General features: G+C 36.5%; 1 protein-coding gene across 7 annotated transcripts in view; it reads right to left on the bottom strand.

Moving 5' to 3' along the window:
- The window catches only part of cntnap3 (contactin associated protein family member 3), a 231396-nt gene that overhangs the window by 167911 nt on the left and 39942 nt on the right, over nt 1–23543 (bottom strand). For 5 of the 7 annotated variants that reach the window (XR_015500683.1, XM_087269954.1, XM_087269956.1 and 2 more), the window contains exon 2: nt 229–339. Coding sequence is in view for 2 of the 7 variants with exons in the window: in XM_087269952.1 (XP_087126078.1) it covers nt 229–339 (111 nt within the window). In the remaining 5 variants the exon portion in view is untranslated. Of the gene's footprint in view, nt 1–228; nt 387–23543 lie in introns of all 7 variants that reach the window. The other 2 variants (XM_087269955.1, XM_087269957.1) reach the window with 1 other exon arrangement.

Below are 23543 nucleotides of genomic sequence, written 5' to 3'. Positions count from 1 at the left end.
CTGACAATGTGATAACGTCCTGCATCCCTATTGAGAACGCTTTTTTTTTTTAATTGTCATATCAAGTTACCCTGGCAACCACCTAGCAACAGCCTGCCAACCATCAGCCATCAACCGCCTGACACCGTGGTGGTGATTTTCATCATGAAATATCAGCTGAAGGTCAAATGATGAAGCGGAAGCTGAACTCTCTCTGGCTGTGAATAATGATTGAAGGTGTTTAATTACCGTCTCTCCGGTTGAGTTTGGCGAATCCCGGCCCGTGACTGTTCGACAGCTCTGATGAACTAGTGAAGGCCGACTGAGGCAAACCGGACACCAGCGGAGAATCACAGCTCTCTGCAAACACACATCAGCACTTATTAGACAGACACTGACACACAGAGCTGCAGAATACACACACAATGCATCAAATGGATCATAAGCTGCAAAAGATCATGATATCATGATGTTCGACACAAAAATCTATTTAACATGAAGGCTGTTCATTTGAGCTTTTTATTGATCCTGGAAAAAACGTCATGAACGTTACACAAAAATATGAAGCTGCACAAAGTTTATTTAGTCATAGACGAGAATCAGAAATGAACCCTGATCTCCAAATCAGCATATTTGAAGGATTTCTGACAACGAGGACTGGAGAAATGATGCTGAAAAGTCAGCTTCAGGACACACCACTGTACTGTTTTAAATACATTCACATCGAAAACTCATTCACTCACCAACCCACCCACTCAATCAATCAATCAATCAATCAATCAATCAATCACTACCTCAGTCAATCACTTACTCCCTCACTCAATCAACCAATCATTCAATAATTTAATCAATCACTCAAGCACTCAGTCAAGCACTCACTCCCTGACTCACTTAATCGACCAATCAATCACTCAACCATTCATTCAGACAATAACTCACTCACTCCCTCAATTAATCAATCCATCAATCAATCACTAATTCACTCAAAGACTGCCTCAGTTAATCACTTACTTCCTCACTCAATCAACCAATCATTTAATCAATCACTCAACCCATCACTTAGACAATCACTTACTCAATCCCTCCCTCCCTCCCTCCCTCACTCACTCACTCACTCACTCAATCAATAACTCCCCAAATCCCTCAATTAATCAATCAATCACTTACTAACTCACTCGCTGCCTCAGTCAATCACTCCCTCACTCAATCAACCAATCATTCAATCATTTAATCAATCACTCAACCACTCACTTAGACAATCACTAACTCCCTCACTCAATCAACCAATCATTCAATCATTTAATCAGTCACTCAACCACTCACTTAGACAATCACTTACTCCCTCACTCAATCAACCAATCATTCAATCATTTAATCAATCACTTATCCACTCACTTAGACAATCACTAACTCACTCACTCAATCAACCAATCATTTAATCAATCACTCAACCCATCACTTAGACAAACACTCACTCACTCACTTAATCAATCGACCATTCAATCAACTCAACCATTCACTTAGACAATCCCCCACTCCCTCAATTAATCAATCAATCACTAACTCACTTACTGCCTATTACTCACTCCCTCACTCAATCAACCAATCATTCAATCATTTAATCAATCACTTAACCCATCTCTTAGACAATTACTCACTCACTCGCTTGACCAATCAATCAATCAATCAATCAATCAATCAATCAATCAATCAATCAATCAATCAATCAATCAATCAATCATTTAGACAATCACTCACTCAATCCCTCACTCACTCACTCACTCCCTCAATTATTCAATCACTCACTAATTCACTTACTGACTCAGTCAATCGCTTACTCCCTCACTCAATCATTTAATCAATCACTCAACCACCCACTTAGACAATAACTCACTCACTCACTCACTCACTCACTCACTTACTCACTCAATCAGCCAAAAATTCAATCAAATACTTAACCACTCAGTCAGACCCATTCACTTACTCATTCATTAATTCATTCATTCATTCATTTTCTTGTCGGCTTAGTCCCTTTATTATTCCGGGGTCGCCACAGCGGAATGAACCTCCAACTTATCCAGCAAGTTTTTACGCAACGGATGCCCTTCCAGTCGCAACCCATCTCTGGGAAACATCCACACAAACATTCACACACACTCATACACTACGGACAATTTAGCCTACCCAATTCACCTGTACCACATGTCTTTGGACTGTGGGGGAAACCAGAGCACCCACAGGAAACCCACACGAACTCAGGGAGAACATGCAAACTCCACACAGAAACGCCAACTGAGCCGAGGTTCGAACCAGCCACCCAGCGACCTTCTTCTTCACCAATCCACCAACCGATCAACTCTCTCACTCACAAGATTTTTTCTACACATTTTTAAACAGGATGTCTCTGCCATGATGACAGTACAAACAATTTTAACATAAGTTATTTTAAAAGATACTAGTATTCAGATTCAAGTGACATTAACTAAGAGTTAACTAGGCAGGCTAGGATAATAAGACATATGCGTGCACGTGTGTGTCTGACTGTGTTGTGTTTCTGTGTTTGCTTTTTAACTAGACCTGGAGCATGTATTAAACAAGTAAATCCTGATGCCTGTTTGTACAGATCAGATGCTCATATTTCATTGTGCTGACGTTTCACTGCATATCCAGCTCTACATTACTGCTTTGAAATTGGGGCACTCGGGAGCTTTACCTTTATTACTCGAGTTCAGAAGAACCTGAAGACTCTTTAAAATGCTTTTACCTACAGAAAAAAAAAACAGATTTCTACAAAGATGACCCATTTTACTAGGTCAGGTGGCCTGCTTCATATAAAACAAAGCTTTATATATAGAGCATTATTATTTATATATATGAGAGAACTTATATAAAGAAAAAATGGTACGTGTGTGTGTGTATACGTATGTGCATGTGCGTGTGTGTGTGCGTGCATGTGAAATATTCAGCTCTATTATTCCTAGTTTTTCATTACAAACCGCATGTAAGCGTACTCCTGTTTGCATTCCCACTGGTATACAATAATGATCCTTATTACTTTTATGGAAATTGCTCCTCCCAGAGTTTACATTTAATAATATATGTCAGAACATGAATATCCCTGTCCTGGTGTGTATAATTAGCTCACATCTTATATCTGAATATCTAAATGTGTTATTTTAGATTATAAAACACCAGTCAGTAGATTTAGGCCCATTTCCACTGTTAGGGTGCTTTCACACTAACACCCATGGATGCCACTGGCTGGTACAGAGCCTAAGACAACATTAGCAGCATTTCCACTGTCAGGCCAGAGCGAGCCAGGGCTATGTGGTATGGGGCTACGTCAGTGAAAATTTGGGCTAGTGTGTGTTCTACAGTGTCTTTGGGTCTCAGGGTTCATTATTGTGATTTTAGGCTACATTAAAAGTGTCTTTGTGTCAGGGTTAGTGACCTTAGGGTTAGGGTAGAGTGTGGTATGGGGCTATGTCCATGAAAATTAGGTTTTAGAGCATGTTTTCCAGTATCTTTGGGTCTTAGGGGTCATTCTTGTGATTTAAGGCTGCATTAAAAGTGTCTTTGTGTCAGGGTTGGTGACCTTGGGGTGTGGGTAGAGTGTGGTATGGGGCTATGTTCATAATAATTGGGGTTTAGTGCATGTGTTCTACAGTGTCTTTGGGTCTCAGGGTTAGTTCTCATGATTTTAGGCCTCATTAAAAATGTCTTTGTCTCAGGGTTAGTGACCTTCGGGTTTGGATAGGGTGGGGTATGGGGCTATGTCCATGTGAATTGGGGTTTAGAGCATGTTCTCCAGTTTCTTTGGGTCTTAGGGTTAGTTCTCATGATTTTAGGCCGCATTAAAAGTGTCTTTGTGTCAGGGTTAGTGACCTTGGGGTTTGGGTAGAGTGTGGTATGGGGCTATGTCCAATAAAATTGTGGTTTTAGAGCATGTTCTCCAGTGTCTTTGAGTCTTAGGGGTCATTCTTGTGATTTAAGGCTGCATTAAAAGTGTCTTTGTGTCAGGGTTAGTGACCTTGGGGTTTGGGTAGTGTGTGATACGAGGCTATGTTTATAAAAATTAGGTTTTAGAGCATGTTCTCTAGTGTCTTTGGGTCTTAGGGGTCATTCTTGTGATTTAAGGCTGCATTAAAAGTGTCTTTGTGTCAGGGTTGGTGACCTTGGGATGTGGGTAGAGTGTGGTATGGGGCTATGTTCATAATAATTGGGGTTTAGTGCATGTGTTCTACAGTGTCTTTTGGTCTTTGGGTTAGTTGTCATGACTTTAGGCCGCATTAAAAGTGTCTTTGTCTCAGAGTTAGTGACCTTGGGGTTTGGGTAGTGTGTGGTATGGTGCTATGTCCATGTAAATTGGGGTTTAGAGCATGTTCTCCAGTTTCTTTGAGTCTTAGGGTTTGTTCTTGTGATTTTAAGCCAGAATAAAGGTGTCTTTGTGTCAGGGTTAGTGACGTTGGGGTTTGGGTAGAGTGTAGTATGGAGCTATTTCTATGAAAATTAAGGTTTAGCATGTGTTATCCAGTGTCTTTGGGTCTTAGGGTTAGTTCTCATGATTTTAGGCCTCATTAAAAGTGTCTTTGTGTCAGGGTTAGTGACCTTGGGGTTTGGGTAGTGTGTGATACGGGGCTATGTTCATGAAAATTGGGGTTTAGAGCATGTTCTCTAGTGTCTTTGGGTCTTAGGGTTCATTCTTGTGATTTAAGGCTGCATTAAAAGTGTCTTTGTGTCAGGGTTGGTGACCTTGGGATGTGGGTAGAGTGTGGTATGGGGCTATGTTCATAATAATTGGGGTTTAGTGCATGTGTTCTACAGTGTCTTTTGGTCTTTGGGTTAGTTGTCATGACTTTAGGCCGCATTAAAAGTGTCTTTGTGTCAGGGTTAGTGACCTTGGGGTTTGGGTAGAGTGTGGTATGGTGCTATGTCCATGTAAATTGGGGTTTAGAGCATGTTCTCTGGTGTCTTTTGGTCTTAGGGTTCATTCTTGTGATTTTAGGCCAGATTAAAGGTGTCTTTGTGTCAGGGTTAGTGACCTTGGGGTTAGGGTAGAGTGTGGTATGGGGCTATGTCCGTGTAATTTGGGGTTTAGCATGTGTTCCCCAGTGTCTTTTGGGGCTTAGGGTTCATTCTTGAGATTTTAGGCCAGATTAAAGGTGTCTTTGTGTCAGGGTAAGTGACCTTGTGGTTTGGGTAGGGTGTGGTATGGTATGGGGCTACATTCGTGAAAATTGGGTTTTTAGCGCATGTTCCCCAGTGTTGTCAAGGTTTATTTCTCCTAGTGTGCTGGGACTAGAGCAGGGAAGTTTTACATTTTGAGGAAACAGATGAAGAGTGCAATATGTGATTTGTCTGATCGGTAAATCATATGATAAGTAGTGCAGGACCAGCCATGGTCAATAATCCACATGTGATGAACTCAAAATTCGTTTATAAATAAACTTTACTTAATATTCATCGGACTCAGTGTGCAAGGTTTGTGTACATGACAAAATGTTTGTGTATAAATATGAATACTTCAGTGTGCAAAGACCTTAACAGTGCCTTGTGTAGATTTTTGCTCTTTTCTCTTTTTTTTTCTTTCTAAAACATCCCTCTGGCCCACAACGTGATTTATTTCTTTCCTGTGTTCAGTGAGGAAAACAGAATTGGAGACAGTTTCTGCCGCTGATCAATACAATGGGCCCTGCCGCCTGTCCTGCGGCCTGTGATTGCGGAGATGATTCTGTGCCGGGTTGGAAGCTTTGGGTTTCAGTCACACTCAAATCAAAGAGCGACTTCAAACGGAGATCACCTGCACAACACAGCACTACAGCGCCGGTGTTTCCCTCTGTGAAACACTGTTTACATTACACCTGAAAGGAAATCACTTCTGGCAACATCTCACATGTATAGAGCAAACAAAAAAGCAGTAAATCAGCACATTAAAATAATTTATGATGAATCGGGCAGCGCTGAAGACTGGAGTAATGATGCTGAAAATTCAGCTTTACATCACAACTTTAAATCTGAAGAATATACTATTTATAATAGTAATTTAAAAAACATTGGAAAAACAAAATATGGAAAAAAACGTTACAATTTATTTTATTACTCTGCATGTTGCCTATACAGTACAGCCTAACTATTATTATTTTTATTATTTGAAAAACAAGGCTGTTTTGTTAGACGGCAACAAAACATGCGAGACATTTAGGCCAAATAGATATAATGTAAACAATGAAATAATCAGCGTTTTATTTTTCAGAAAGACAACATACATTTATCAGTAGCATTTAAAATATTTAATAAAATTATTTTTAAAAAAATATCTTAAAGACAAAAAAAGTTGACAAAAAAATTTAAATTCAGTTTATTTAGTCAAACCTGAATAATTTTTCACTGCTTAATTCACTTTAGACAAAACCAACTATGTTTATATCATTATCAGTTTTACGCCCCAACTCAATATTGTTTCAGTTGGAAATACATCAACATACTGACATAAAGCCCCGCCCCTACTCAATATTCAGTTTGAGTTGGAGGTACATCAATATACTGAAATAAAGCCCCGCCCGTACTCAATATTCAATTTGAGTTGGAGGTACATCAATATACTGAAATAAAGCCCCGCCCCTACTCAATATTCAGTTTGAGTTGGAGGTACATCAATATACTGACATAAAGCCCCGCCCATACTCAACATTCAGTTTAAGTTGGAGGTACATCAATATACTGAAATAAAGCCCCACCCCCACTCAATATTCAGTTTGAGTTGGAGGTACATCAATATACTGAAATAAAGCCCCGCCCCCACTCAATATTCAGTTTGAGTTGGAGGTACATCAATATACTGAAATAAAGCCCCACCCCCACTCAATATTCAGTTTGAGTTGGAGGTACATCAATATACTGAAATAAAGCCCCGCCCCCACTCAATATTCAGTTTGAGTTGGTGGTACATCAATATACTGAAATAAAGCCCCGTCCCCACTCAATATTCAGTTTGAGTTGGAGGTACATCAATATACTGAAATAAAGCCCCGCCCCTACTCAATATTCAGTTTGAGTTGGTGGTACATCAATATACTGAAATAAAGCCCCGCCCCTACTCAATATTCAGTTTGAGTTGGTGGTACATCAATATACTGAAATAAAGCCCCACCCCCACTCAATATTCAATTTGAGTTGGAGGTACATCAATATACTGAAATAAAGCCCCGCCCCTACTCAATATTCAGTTTGAGTTGGAGGTACATCAATATACTGAAATAAAGCCCCGCCCCTACTCAATATTCAGTTTGAGTTGGAGGTACATCAATATACTGAAATAAAGCCCCGCCCCCACTCAATATTCAGTTTGAGTTGGAGGTACATCAATATACTGAAATAAAGCCCCGCCCCTACTCAATATTCAGTTTGAGTTGGAGGTACATCAATATACTGAAATAAAGCCCCGCCCCCACTCAATATTCAGTTTGAGTTGGAGGTACATCAATATACTGACATAAAGCCCCGCCCATACTCAACATTCAGTTTAAGTTGGAGGTACATCAATATACTGAAATAAAGCCCCACCCCCACTCAATATTCAGTTTGAGTTGGAGGTACATCAATATACTGAAATAAAGCCCCGCCCCTACTCAATATTCAGTTTGAGTTGGAGGTACATCAATATACTGAAATAAAGCCCCGCCCCTACTCAATATTCAGTTTGAGTTGGAGGTACATCAATATACTGAAATAAAGCCCCGCCCCTACTCAATATTCAGTTTGAGTTGGAGGTACATCAATATACTGAAATAAAGCCCCACCCCCACTCAATATTCAGTTTGAGTTGGAGGTACATCAATATACTGAAATAAAGCCCCGCCCCTACTCAATATTCAGTTTGAGTTGGTGGTACATCAATATACTGAAATAAAGCCCCACCCCCACTCAATATTCAGTTTGAGTTGGAGGTACATCAATATACTGAAATAAAGCCCCGCCCGTACTCAATATTCAGTTTGAGTTGGAGGTACATCAATATACTGAAATAAAGCCCCGCCCCCACTCAATATTCAGTTTGAGTTGGAGGTACATCAATATACTGAAATAAAGCCCCGCCCCTACTCAATATTCAGTTTGAGTTGGAGGTACATCAATATACTGAAATAAAGCCCCGCCCCCACTCAATATTCAGTTTGAGTTGGAGGTACATCAATATACTGACATAAAGCCCCGCCCATACTCAACATTCAGTTTAAGTTGGAGGTACATCAATATACTGAAATAAAGCCCCACCCCCACTCAATATTCAGTTTGAGTTGGAGGTACATCAATATACTGAAATAAAGCCCCGCCCCTACTCAATATTCAGTTTGAGTTGGAGGTACATCAATATACTGAAATAAAGCCCCGCCCCTACTCAATATTCAGTTTGAGTTGGAGGTACATCAATATACTGAAATAAAGCCCCGCCCCTACTCAATATTCAGTTTGAGTTGGAGGTACATCAATATACTGAAATAAAGCCCCACCCCCACTCAATATTCAGTTTGAGTTGGAGGTACATCAATATACTGAAATAAAGCCCCGCCCCTACTCAATATTCAGTTTGAGTTGGTGGTACATCAATATACTGAAATAAAGCCCCACCCCCACTCAATATTCAGTTTGAGTTGGAGGTACATCAATATACTGAAATAAAGCCCCGCCCCTACTCAATATTCAGTTTGAGTTGGAGGTACATCAATATACTGAAATAAAGCCCCGCCCCCACTCAATATTCAGTTTGAGTTGGTGGTACATCAATATACTGAAATAAAGCCCCTCGGCCGCCTCCACTCAACATTCTGCTTCAGTTAAAATTACATCATCACACTAAAATAGAGCCTCGCCCCCTACTCAACAATCTGTTTCAGTTGAAAGTACATCAACATACTGGCATAAAGCCCCGCCCTCAACTTAATATTCCGTTTCAGCTGAAAGTACATCACCACACTGAAATAAAGCCCCACCCCTACTTAATAATCAGTTTCAGATGGAAGTACATCAACATACTGAAATAAAGCCCCGCCCCTTTTCAATATTCTGTTTCAGTTGGAAGTACATCAACACTGAAACAAAAGTCTCAGCAACTTCCTGCCCACGTGGACTGAACATTTGAACTGACCAATTTCTCTCGGATTCTCTAAAGGGGTTCAATTTGGGATATACCATTCTAAAACTTCCGTATGCCCAGCTTTAAAGAACTCTATGAAACGACCCAATAAAATGTCCCTCAATGATCACAAAGTGATTTGAAACGGATCCTCTTAAATGAACTGACTCTTCCTGAGGAGCTGGTCGTGTTTATTATGGATTAGGAAATGAAGGCAGGACGCCAGCGAGACGAGTTTGATTGATATGAAGCCGTAACGTCTTGACAGATATGAAGGCCGCGCTCATCTCCGCTCTGGTTTTACAATTCTAGAAACACCTACAAGACTAGATGACACCAGGAGAGCAGCGCTAATGACGATAATTCATCAAACACAGTGATAAAACCCCTCATAATGTTTAATATCATTTTTACATATACAGACTTATCTGAGGACGCAGAAACACAGCGACGGCTGAATAAAGGGCTGACTCCGCTCAGAACAGCTGCTGAGGGCCTATTAAACCATTTCACACAGTCACAGAACTGTCCGACTATAGCGCAAGAGACGAAAACAACAAAGAGACGATCAATTCTTCAACACAGAGGATCACGACATAGATATATACACTAGATCTCGCATGGGGACCCTAAGCATAAGCATTACGTGAAGATGCGGGACTTTAGCGCTGTCTACGGGTGTAGTAACGAGCAAACAAAGAAATCAAAACACAAAGGCAAAACATTTCATAGGTAATATTAGGTTTTTACTGTTTTTGTATGTTCTGAACTTTTGTGCTAATCAGGTAACGTTATTGATGATAACAGTCACTTACTGCATTCACCAAAGGCAAAGCAGCTCCAACTCGCACTAAACACTCGGCTAATGCTAGTTTTGTTGAATAAAATCAGCAAACAATGCAAAAGAAATATGACAACGAGATGCTGCGCTGCCAGAAACTTGTATTATTGTCGGATAACGTTAGTAAAAGAGTCGTTCGGGGGATTCATTCACAAACGAATCGCTCCCTCCGTCAGTATGAGCAGTGAAAGCGGTAGAGGAGCTGTGTTTCAGGACATGATTAGATCAAATTAAACAGGGACGGTGGATAGTACATTTCTGTACACACAAACACAAGCTTTTTGTCAGGAATGCCCGTGCGGTCACTGATCCATCATTGTAGAAAAGTGATGTAAAATTATAACTTTCGTAATTAGAAAAAAAAATTACATACTAACATCCAGGAAAACTCCCGATCATAGATATGTGTGTATATGTGTATATCTCTGGCGTTGGATGGCTACAGTCCTCCACTGTACCTTGGTCCCGCATTCATTTCAAAGAAGCGCTACCCTGTAGCAAGATGGCGGCGCTATTGACGCATTCCGTCCAATAGACAACAATAGGCCAGGCGACATCTAGTGTATATATCTATGGGATCACAAGATCAAACTGAATCTGTTTACAGTTTCTTATGAGTGATGCTACTCTGGAAGTTATTATAAAAAATTAATACAGAGACATCAAGTTCTGATTAGTAGGACGTTAATCTCCAGGCCCCCAAAAATAGCTGTGAAATCAATGAGAAAAAAAAAACTGTGAAAAGGCTACAGTAAAAATCTGTAAACTAAAAATACAGTAAAACTGTACAAATGCTACAGTAAAAATCTGTATCAGTAGGTTCTGTTTATTCTGCTACTCGTTCCACTATACTATGATACATGAAGCTAAGTACGTACTAAGCAAACAACAAACAAACGCACACACACACATACACACAGAGGCAGTTCAGAGGATACAGACTCAGTTGACAACGTCCCAAATTAATTCTGTAATATAGTTTACGGCCCTTTGGCCTCCGGGAAGAAGGCGGAGAACCGACGTAGCTTTAAAATATTTATTAATAACAGTGACGGCATCTCCTCACGAAGACTGCCGTCTAAACCAAAACTAACGGACGGCATCTCCTCACAGAGACTGCCGTCAAACTGAAAGCAAAAGTAAAATATGTCCGGGCCCGGTCCTCTCTCGGCTTCTTCTGCCATCGTTCCTCCTTTTATAGTCCAGAGCTCCTTCCGTGGGATTCGAGGCAGGTGCGCATCGCAGGTGTATCCACTTACGCGGTGGCCTCACTCCGTTCCCACAGCTCTCGGCCACGCCCCCTCCCCCAAATTCTAATACTTCAAACAAGATCTTAGAATTACACCTGAGAAACCTCAAAAGCAGAGATATGGCTTATCTTTAACTGCTTAAAGGGCACCTATGGTGAAAAATCTACTTTTCAAGCTGTTTGGACAAACAGGTGTGTAAGTATAGTGTATAGACCGTCATATTGGGGTGATATAAACACACACAGTCCTTTTTTTCGATTTAACAACATAAAAACGGTGGACCAATTGGAGCGGTTTTCAGACTGACGTCCGCCATTTTCAGCGTGTGAGTCAAAGCGATATCACTAAAGGAACACCCGTGCTCTATTTTTAGATGAAAGGCTCATTGGGCTCAACACAAGATCCATATTCTCCACAATATCGCTTTATTCGGAATTATTGCTTGTACCTTTTGCGTGGCGACGTGCATTTCGGAGTTCTGGGCATGGGTTTCTTTTGGGGTGCATGCGGCGGAGCTTCGAGTTGGTGGCCACCCAGTTAATTGTTCAGTCATTCAGTCAGTCAGTCAGTTGTTCGCTCGATAGCGGCCTCCGGCGGCTTTTTACGCAGGCGCGAACGGCGCATTCTTGCGAGAGGCGTTTTAGACGCGAAAAATCGTGCACAACGGCCATATAAGTACTATATAAGTACTTATACAAATACAAATAAGTACCTCCCGGGACGTATTTCGCGGTCTCCAGAAACGTCCGCGGGGCTACGTTTCCAGAATGAGCCTGGGTTGACATTTCACGTAGTAAGTTTGTAACTATATTACATCAAATATTACAAGACGAATACTGTTTGTACTACCAGTTTTTCATTTACACCAATGTATTGCAAATGACACTAGCTTCCGTTCAATACCAGACATTCATTTAAGACACGTACAGATCATTTTAATCTGCTACAAGGGTTAAAACAACACATTGATTAACCTGGTTGGTCGGAATAAACAAAGCATGTGAGGAAAACTATGGCATATCATTCAAAGATACATCTGCCCTAGTTCTAACATTTTAAGAGATTGTCTTTCTCCCGTATGCATTCACTTCTTTTTGTTTCTATGAAATTGATGTGCCCAAGGCGAGCACATGACCATGTAGAGAAGTCCTTCAAAAGTCTTGTGAGGCGGTTCCCGCTTAAAATCCTGTAAAGCCCCATTGTTAAGCTTATTAAATCGTTTTAAGTTAGCTGAAGGGTACCAGAACATCTGCGGCAAAGTATTGGTCAAAATAGTCAAAGTCAGTCGGCGCTCTGTTATCCTAATGGTATAAGCCCTCAAGACAGTTTAATATCTGAGCCCAATTCAAACTGGTTTTGAGTTCTGCAACATCCTTTGCATTGAGTTCCAACAGTATTAAATGTATTACACCGTCTATCTAAAAAAAGACAACTACTTTTTTAGGATTTTGTTAAATTCATTCATTCATTTTCTTTTTGGCTTGGTCCCTTTATTAATCCGGGGTCGCCACGGAGGAATGAACCACCAACTTAACCAGCACGTTTTTACACAGCGGATGCCCCTTCCAGCCACAACCTATTTCTGGGAAAAATATATTAAATCTAATTTTTAAAAAAAAACTGTAGGTGATTGTATTTTACTAGGCAAAATAATAATAATAATAATAAATCCCAGGCAAAAATTAACTCACTGAATAAATAAACGTCTGTCTCTGGTCATTAGTGTTCGAAGAAAAAGGTCAAAGATTAAAAACACTCAATAAAATGTACTTGTAAAACATTTGTCTCAATTTAACATCAATGCAGTCCAACAGCAGCGCAAGAGACGAAAACAACAAAGAGACGATCAATCCATGAACACAGAAGATCATGAGATCAAACTGAATCTGTTTACATTCTCACATGAGTGATTCTACTCTGATAGTTATTATAAAAGATAAATACAGAGACCAGAAAGACTTTCATCATTATATTAGTGGATTGGTTCAGAAATTCATCAGATTAACCCTTTAACTGACACTACAATGTTTGCAACAGTTTTTGCCATCTGGATCCCATCTAATCAAGACAAAGTACAGATCATTGGAAAGGTCTTAGACTTCTGAATATACAGTTGAAGTCAGAATTATTAGCCCCCTCCACCCCCTGAATTATTAGCTCCCCCAGTTTATTTTTTCCCCATTTTCTGTTTAACAGAGAAAACATTTTGTCAACACATTTCTACACATAATAGTTTTAATAATTCATCTCTAATAACTGATTTATTTTATCTTTCCCATGATCACAGCACATCATTTGACTACATATTTTTCAAGACACTAGTATTCAGCTTAAAGTGGCATTTAAAGACTTTACTAGGTTAAATAGGTTAACTAGGCAGGTTAGGGTAATTAGGCAAGTTATTGTATAATGATGGATGGTTCTGTAGACCAGGGGTTCCCAAACTTTTCTGCCCGCGACCCCAAAAATGACAATGCTGGTGACTTGCGACCCCCAATATCTTCTGAGGTGGTTATAAATACAGAAACCTTGCATACAATGGCGCGCACACACACACACACACACACACACACACACACACACACACACACACACCAATAGACCCAAGTTTTAAATGTATGTCAGTGTGCTGTAAATTTGCCAGAAAGTTTAACCTGGTGTTATAAAATTAATCTGCCGCATCTGACACTATAGCTGTGTGTTTAATATAATGTGATTACCCCATGGGTCGCAATGCAATAGAACAGTGGTTCTCAAACTTTTTTTATCAAGTACCACCCCGGAAAAAATTGCCTCTCCAAGTACCACTATAACAACTAGCATTAAAATACAGTCGTGTAGTTGGGCTAATTAAGCAGCTACAGCTCTGCACAGCTCAAAAATTTGACAAATTAATTCCTTTTATTAAGAATATGTATAACTGTCAGCCACTTTGAACATAATAAATAATTTTACATTAACTGTGCTTGAAATTATTTTGAAATTAAAAATGTGCTTTTACAAGTTTATTAAAAATGGCAGTTCTCAAAAAGTAATAAGAAAATGTGTACAAGTTATAGTTTTAATGTATAGTAGCCAGTAGGCCTATTTGTGTCAGAAAAGTAAGTGATTAAATCAATACAGTGCTTAACCAATTCTTACGTGTGGCATTTCCGGGATTTGGTGCGAATGAGATCACATTTTAAGTGAACCGTAAAGTTTGCTATATACCAACTGTTGTTTTCAAGCAGACTCGGGTACTGGGTACAGACTGGTGTGATCCTGATTGTGATCAGTGTTATCATACGCGTCAAAGGCTTAAAAGTGTGTTCGTTTTAGTCTTTTATTATTCAGCAATTCCTCCGTGTACCACTAGAAGGAAGCCCGAGTACCACAATTTGAGAACCACTGCAATAGAACTAGTAACTATAAGCTACTATATTAACTATATACAGTAGTATATAACTATAAACGACAATTGATTTTATGTATAAAATATGGTAATTCTTATGGTTTAATAAAAATGAATAGATTTTTGGAAATCACCAGGTGACCCCCCCTTCATTGTCCTGTGAACCCCCGGGTGGTCCCAACCCCCACTTTGAGATCCACTGCTGTAGATTATCGGAAAATAATATATAGCTTAAAAGGACTAATAATTTTATGGTTCTTAAAAATTAAAAACTGCTTTTATTCTAGCCGAAATAAAACAAATAAGACTTTCTCCTGAAGAAAAATTATTATCAGACATACTGTGAAAATTCCCTTGCTGTGTTAAACATCATTTGGGAAATATTTAAAAAAAGAAGAAAAAAAAAAATCGAAGGGGAGCGAATAATTCTGACTTCAACTGTATACTGCTATTTTATATGTAGGAAGACTAACAGATTGCAACACGTTACTGTCACCTTGTGGGGCCACTTAGTGTTACATTTTTAAATAATAATATTGTAGTATATAGACATAAATCAATCATGGAAACATATCATCTGAAAACTTCTAGTTTCCGTATCTGGTGACTAATTTTTGATAGATATTACTGAACAACAGTTATTATTAAATTGCAACAAGGATCCTCTTTAGAGTTGTAAAGCATTACTTTGCTACAGCAATCTACATGTATAAAGTATTTAGACACATTTAAAGGCTATACTCAAATAAAATACCACCAAACTTTCCATTTTTACTTTAGAATCTTATGTTTACCTTACAAATACAGACTAGAGTTTGAAAAAATATGGTTACAAATTTCAAAACATAGGGTGTGCGTTTGTATGGACAGCAATGGAAACTAAATCTCATCTGGTGGTCATGTTTGGTACTGCAACTAAAAATCCTTATTGAAAGCTAAATATTTTTAGATAGCAACTTCAAACGTGTTCATATATTTTGCTTAGATTGTCAATTTTAGGATAAAACATGTTTTGTAAATATGTAAGAATTTAATACATATTTTATGTCATGTTTCAAAATATACATTACAGCTGCATGATACTGGCAGCTAAACAAATGTGTACAGCAAATGTACCTTTTTAAGTTTTGTTGCACAAGCACAAGTCGGCACTCACAACCTCTCAGATTTGGAAGTATTTTGCGGGTTTGCTTGATTTTGCAATAACTTCAGCATCCTGGAGGGACTGTCTTTGTGCTTGTAGTGAGGACTATGGGGGAGTGGTAAAGCCGTTTTATTGGCCGACACCTGACCACTGAACAACACCACCAATGTGACGTGGGTGCAAAAAAATAATGTGAGTGTAAATTTCTATATGTTCACATACAAATATTATTTCACAAACTCTCACGTTCAGATGTGCGAGCTCTCGAGGTTTGCTACTGATTTACCTTCACATTAAAGTGGGCTGTTGACATGCTGGTGTTAACGTTGAGCCAGCGGTTGTGAGTGTGCATCGTAAACCCAGCAGATTGTGAATATGCAAGCGCATCTGTTTTCATTATTATTATTGTTATTTTTTGCATTGGCCTCTGTTTCCCTGCATCCCAGCCAACTCATTTATTGTTCTGCACAAATGATTAGAGATGTTTCTGCATACAACTCATGCTCATGCATTGACTGGACAGGACCGTGAGGGTTTCAGCCAATAGCACGCATTCAAACAGGTTTCTGTGTCCAATAATTGGTAAAAGCGAGCGAGCGATGAGCTCTTCAGAGACTCCCCTCAATGACTGCGTCTCCAACTTTTCCTATTGATTCTGACAAGCCACTTGATGCAATCAGCAGCACTCTAAATGCAAATAAAACCAGATTTGTACATTTTCTGCATTCCTGTCTTGCACACGAGGATGCAACAGGGGATGCTTTATCCACAGAAATGAAAAACTACAGCTATACACAAATTATGATTATTATTAGATTTTATATTTATTTATTTAAAATTAACTATTTATCTATTAAGAATACAAGTTCATATAAAAATATAAAAATAATAAATATTAATATTAAAATATTACCATTGTAGCATTTCCAGTCATATTATTATTATTATTATTAAAAATGTTATAAATAACATTTAAATATAATTAAAATGTTTAAATTATTTAAATGAAATTCAAAAAAGCAAAAAAATAATAACAAATAAGAATTACAACAAAAATAGTAACAACAATAACAAGTATTTTTATTATAATTTATAATCTAACAAATAAAACAAAATAGAAAAAAATAATTATTATTATTATTACCATTATTAATATAATAATAATTATTATTATTACCATTATTGTTATTATTACTATTATTATTTGTTTATTTAAAGTTAATTATTTAACTAATAAAAATGCAAGTAATTATGACAATATAAAAATTATATTATAACTATATTTTAAAAATGTATTACCATGTCTAAAGTTATAGTATTATTATTATTATTAGTAGTAGTATTAATATTATTGTTGTTATTATTATTAATATCATTATTAAGAACTAAATTAATTATTTATAATACAAATAAAAACCATACTTAAAATAACAAATAAGAATAACAATAATAATAGTTCATTATTCTGACTATTATTATTAGCAATAAATATGAGATTATTGAAAAACATATAATGAAAGAACATAAAGATTGTTCAATTAATCAAAAATAATAACCACAATAAAAAAATTATATTTTTAATTTAACAAATAAAACAAAAATAGTGTTTATGATAATTATCATGAAACATAATTATGTTTCAATTATGTATAATTATTAACATAATTATGATTATTATCTTGACGTAAATATAATTAGTACATATAATAGGAATGCAAGTAAATATGAATATATATATATATATATATATATATATATATATATATATATATATATATATATATATATATATATATATATATATATATATATATGTATATATATATATATATATAAACTATATTGAAAAATATGACCATCATACCATTTCCAAAAAGGCATATTATTATTATTATTGTGGTTGTTATTATTAGTATTATTATTATTATTATTATCACTAATAAGAATAAAATGAATTAAAAAAGATAAGACTAAATTAAAATTGAAAAGCACAATAAAAATAAATTAGAATAACTGCAATATTTCAACAACAATGTTATGTTTTAGATTATTGTTGTTGTTATTATTATTACTACTACTGCTACTACTTTTACTACTACTACTACCACTACTACTACTACTACTACTACTACTACTACTACTACTACTAATAATAATAATAATAATACCAACAATAAAAACAACAATATACAAATTAAATTATATAGAAAAAAATAAAACTTGTCATGCTGGTGATGATGATAATGATTATTATTATTATTAGTATTATTGTTATTATTACTAAGAATAAAATTAATGAAAAAATTAATACAATTATAAAGAACAACAATATAATAAATAACAATAACAACAGTATTAATTTATTATTATTATTATTTTTATGATTACTTTTATTATCAATACTCTAAAGAATATTTATTTGTTTATTTATATTTATTATTTTATTTATAAATTCAAACTATATAAAAATGAAGTTAAAGTCAATCAATATAATGGTTTTACTATCACACCATGTCTAGCCACATGTTGGTTTCTTGAGCGACACAGTGCATTATGAAGCTCTCACATTAAAACCCTGAAGTGTGGGACAGTAAAACAGCAGCACAGAAGAGCAAACGCAGCAGAACGGCACATCACTGCATCACTACACTCCTCCACATCCAGAAACACACACTCACTGACTAATGCTGCTAATCTGATGACTGGCAACATCCAATCTGCCCCCATTATTTATTCACACTTACACAGAAAGTCCCCGAGCGGCTCTGATCCCAGCCTTTATCTCCAGTAAACACACCTGACAGCCGGACCACCATGCACGAGCATTTCAGCTGTGCACTATTATTCTGTTTAACAATGCCAAACAATTTCAGATTTGGGCAAGCTACACTTACAAAATGTAATGCATTATATAATACAGTTGTTTCAATGTGCATTACAGTTACCTTAGTGCTCGGCAATGATTATTCACAGCTGTTTTTTGTTTTTTTTACATTAAGTTGTAGTAAACAATTTAATTGGACGGAATTTAAACAAACAAATTAAGTTAACATTATTAAATTTCACTTGATGGTTTAAATTCAACCCATTTAGTTTGTTACAGGAATTTTGCAGAAATCACTTTTTTCAGTGCAATTAAATTAAGATGAAAGAATGCAGTTAAAATGGGCTTAATTAACACAATTTAAATACGTTGAAATAATACAAGTCAAATAAGTTGGAAAAAAAAAACTGTTTAATTCAGTCCAATCAAACTATTTAAATAGGGTGAAATAATACAATTATTCATAATTATTCATAAATATAATTATAATTATATATATAATTATAATAATTAATTATTATAAAAACCGTGTAATAACGCAGCTGAAATAACGCAATTCAAATATTTTTATATAATAGATATCCAATAAGTTGAAATAACACAATTCAAAGAAGTTGAAATAATACAACTGCAATAAGTTAAAATAACGCAAAACAAATAAGTTGACAAAACAGGTCCAATAATTTAAAATAGAACAATTTAAATAAGTTGAAATAACGCAACTCAAATAAGTTGAAAAAACTGTTCAAACAAGTTGAAATGACGCAATTCTAATAAGTTGAAATAACTTTTTTAAAATGAGTTGAAATAACATAGCTCAAATTAGCTGAAATAAGCTGAATTCCAATATGTTAAAATAATACAGTTCAAAAAAGTTAAAATTGCACAATTCAAATAAGCTGAAATAAAACAATTGAAATATGTTGATATAACGCAATTCTAATAAGTTGAAATGAAACAATTCCAATGAGTTGAAATAACACAATTGAAATTAGTTGAAATGACTTAATTTAATAAGTGAAAAAAAAAACACAATTTGAAAAAGTTGAAAAATGCAGTTCAGATAAATTTAAAAAATGTATAAATAAGTTGAAATAAAACAATTTAAATAAGTTAAAATTACTCAATTCCAATGAGTTGAAATTATGTTATTCAAATTAGCTGTAATGACCAACGCAATCTCACAGCAATCTGTAACTTTTTGATTTAGAGGCTAAAGCGTATAATTTAGCACAATTTGCTCATCACCCAAAGGCAGTTAGGTTTCTCGTCAGATCAAGCTGGTAATAACACAATTCAAAGTTTAAAAAGCACAATTCATCCGTTCAATCATTTTCTTTCGGCTTAGTCCTTTATTAATTTGGAGTCGCCACAGCGAAATTAACCACCAACTTATCCAGCTGCAACCCATCACTGAAACACACTCTCATTCCTTTACACTCTCACTCACACTCGTACACTACGGACAAATTTAGCCAACCAAATTCACCTGTACCACATGTCTTTGGACTTTGGGGGAAACCGGAGCACCCAGTGGAAACCCACGCGAACATAGGGAGAACATGCAAACTCGTCACAGAAATGACAACTGACTCAGCCAAGGCACGAACCAGCAACCTTCTTGCTGTGAGGCGACAGCACTACCTACAGCGCCACCGCATTGCCCTTGGCACAATTCAAATAAGTTGAAAAGCACAATTCAACGCATTTCAAATGTGTGTAAATGTGTCATAATTACAGTAAGTTACGCCAACTATATATTTTGAGTGTTAAAACTTGCGGTACTGAGATTGTAAGCTATAATATTCCAAAAAAGGATTAGTAATGAATTATATTACTATTTTACAGCACAATGAATAAAACTACTGTAATCACATAACGCACAAAACTGCAACCAAACATGCAAATAAAATGACTGAAAAACTTTAGAAAAATCATCAGATCAACTCAAACCGGATGGGCCACACGTCAACAAACATGCCGGAGTGCGCATAATTCATAAATAATACAGAAAAACGTCTGAGAGACAAGCGCATCATACATATCATATGGAGACTTGATCCATGAAACAAAAACATCACTTACATGAAAACGAGCGCATATGAGATAAAAGTCTCTGTGTTTTCCTGAAGCCATTGTTTTGAAATATTTCTCAGCGTCAAAACAGCTCGAGATCATTACAGAGAGAAACTTCAGATTCACAAAGACATCTGCTTCTAAATTCACTTATGAAGTCTGCAACGGATAAATATTAATTCACGCTGTCAGCACAAGTTAACAAAAAGTCTTGAACAGAGTCAACAACAATGCCAATAAACAAATAAAGAACGAAAAAGAGATTAAATTAAATAAATGCATTTATTTATACATTTGTATCTATATATAATATGCAAATCTATTTAATTCATGCTTCTGTGACATATTTTCCAAGCATCCCAACAGCTTTGACATCATAATGGGGTGAAACATAAGAGACATTTCCCATCTGTTCCTTAAATCCCTCTGCAATGCAGCATGAATGAAGTACTGTATGCAGTGGCTAATTATTAATTGAGTGTGTCAGTGCAAGTTAACAAAAACTATTTTAAGAGTAGTTAATATATACATCTTCAGATTTAAATGAAGAAAAAAAGAAAAAAAAGATGATTTAAGACACTTTGAACGTCGTTGTTGGTGCAAGATGGGATGGTCTGAGTATTTCAGAAACTGCTGGTCTATTTGGATTTTCACACAAAACCATCTCTAGGGTTTACAGAGAATGGTCTGAAAAGAGGACATATCCAGTGAGCTGCAGTTCTGTGGGTGCAAATGCCTTGTTGATGCCAGAGGTCAGAGGAGAATGGCCAGACTGGTTCCAGCTGATAGAAAGGCAACAGTAACTCAAATAAGCACTCGTTACAACCGAGGTCAGCAGAAGAGCATCTCTGAACACACAACACGGCCAACCTTGAGGCGGATGGGCTACAGCAGCAGAAGACCACACCGGGTGCCGCTCCTGTCAGCTAAGAACAGGAAACTGAGGCTACAATTCACACAGGCTCACCAAAACTGGACAATAGAAGATTGGAGAAATGTTGCCTGGTCTGATGAGTCTCCATTTCTGCTGACACATTTCGGATGGTCGGGTCAGAATTTGGCCTAAACAACATGAAAGCATGGATCCATCCTGCCTTGTGTCAATGCTTCAGGCTGCTGCTCGTGGTGGTGGTGTAATGCTATGTGGGAGATTTTCTTGACACACTTTGGGCTCATTAGTACCATTTGAGCATCGTGTCAACGCCACAGCCTACCTGAGTATTGTTGCTGACCACGTCCATCCCTTTATGACCACAGTGTACCCATCTTCTGATGGCTACTTCCAGCAGGATATTTCAAACTTAAAAGTTCAAGTTTATCCTGTTAGACTCATTATGTTGTCAACTTTCAAGTGAACTTTCAAGTAATGCACTTTTTAGCAAAGTCAACAAATTTTTTAATAGTTATTATTGTTAAAACTTATTTAAAAATAATACATACAAATATTTTTAAAATCTGGATTTGAATCTGGATAAAATAATATTTTTAAAAAATTACATAATATTAATACAGTAAGACTACTAACTAAATAGAAAGCAAAAATAATAACTACAATAATAATAATAATAATAATAATAATAATAGTATTAACAATATTTAGTACAAGTTAAAATGTAAAATACAGTTCTGACAACAGGGTTGAGGATCCAAAATCCAGTATCTTTATTTAACAGAGGATGGTAAGACAGGCAACGGTCAAACGCAGGAGCAAACAGTATCACACAGGTCAGTCCAAAAAAGCCTGGGACTAACAGCATAAAAATAAACAAAGCCAGGGTCAAAAAGCAAGGCACGGGAAAAACAAGACAAGTCGAATGCTTCGTAATGTTGACAGGTTAACAAGACTCAGCAATGTGTGTGGAAATAAGAGGTCTTTATAATCCAGGTAATGAATCAATGATAAGCTTCAACTTCTATTTCGAAGAATATATGATTACGCTTATGATAATATATAATAATTATTATTGTCAAAACTAATTTAAACTACGTAATACAATAATAATAATAATAATAATAATAATAATAATAATAATAATCATAATGATGATGATAATAATAATAACAGCAACACTAATAATATTAATAATTATTATTATTGTATTACATATTATTAATAATATAATAAGAACTAAATAGAAAATTTAGTTGACATTTTCTTTGATTTAATTTTTCGGAAAGGTCTGTATGTGTGAAAGGGGCTAGTGTCTGCAGTTTAATTCACCATATTTAGCTGTTTTTCCTAAAATCATTGCTGCAATCAAAAACGAGTGATGTGCGTGATTCAGCACAGCGTGAACTTACCTGGTATGAAATGAGAACTGCAGAGTCCAGCATTTTTAATTAGGTCCTGACTCCATTCAGCTCTTATGATGGCTGTTTGCCAAAGACGTCTGCGGTTGGCATTAAAAGCACTGTGGGTAGATGGTGTACGGTAAAAGTTTTCTATTTTTGAACTTGCTATTTGGGCATCTTACGGCACGACACAACTGCAGGAGAACCAACATTCCTTTTGAGGAACGTCAAAACATGCAGTCTGGTTCTAAATAGCATCTCATATCTCGAAATGCTGCGGTACAAGTGCAATATAAACCCCAAGCCAACCTCGCGCTTCCACGCACTGATCCTCCAGGGACGGCTGTTTCATCTCGTACTGTTTTATCTGCATACTAAAAAGCACAACTCCTCAAATCAAGCTGTTTGATTCTCGCAGGGGTCTGTGAGTTACAGTATGCTTGAGAAACCCTTATTATAAATGATATCGCTTGACAGGGGAATCTGTGTGATGAATGCTCGGCTTCTTAATGGACAGACACCCTCAGAGGAGGAATGACATTAAACATAAATTCTCTTGACATGCATGTTGTAATTGCTTGTTTTAACTACTAATGAGCCTCTGCCATGGAAGCCG

The sequence above is a fragment of the Danio rerio genome, chromosome 10 (assembly GCF_052040795.2).
Source record: "Danio rerio strain M-AB ecotype USA chromosome 10, GRCz13ab, whole genome shotgun sequence".
Lineage (NCBI taxonomy): Eukaryota > Metazoa > Chordata > Actinopteri > Cypriniformes > Danionidae > Danio > Danio rerio.
Note: the sequence above shows the minus strand (reverse complement) of the source record. Positions and strands in the feature narration are given on the sequence as shown.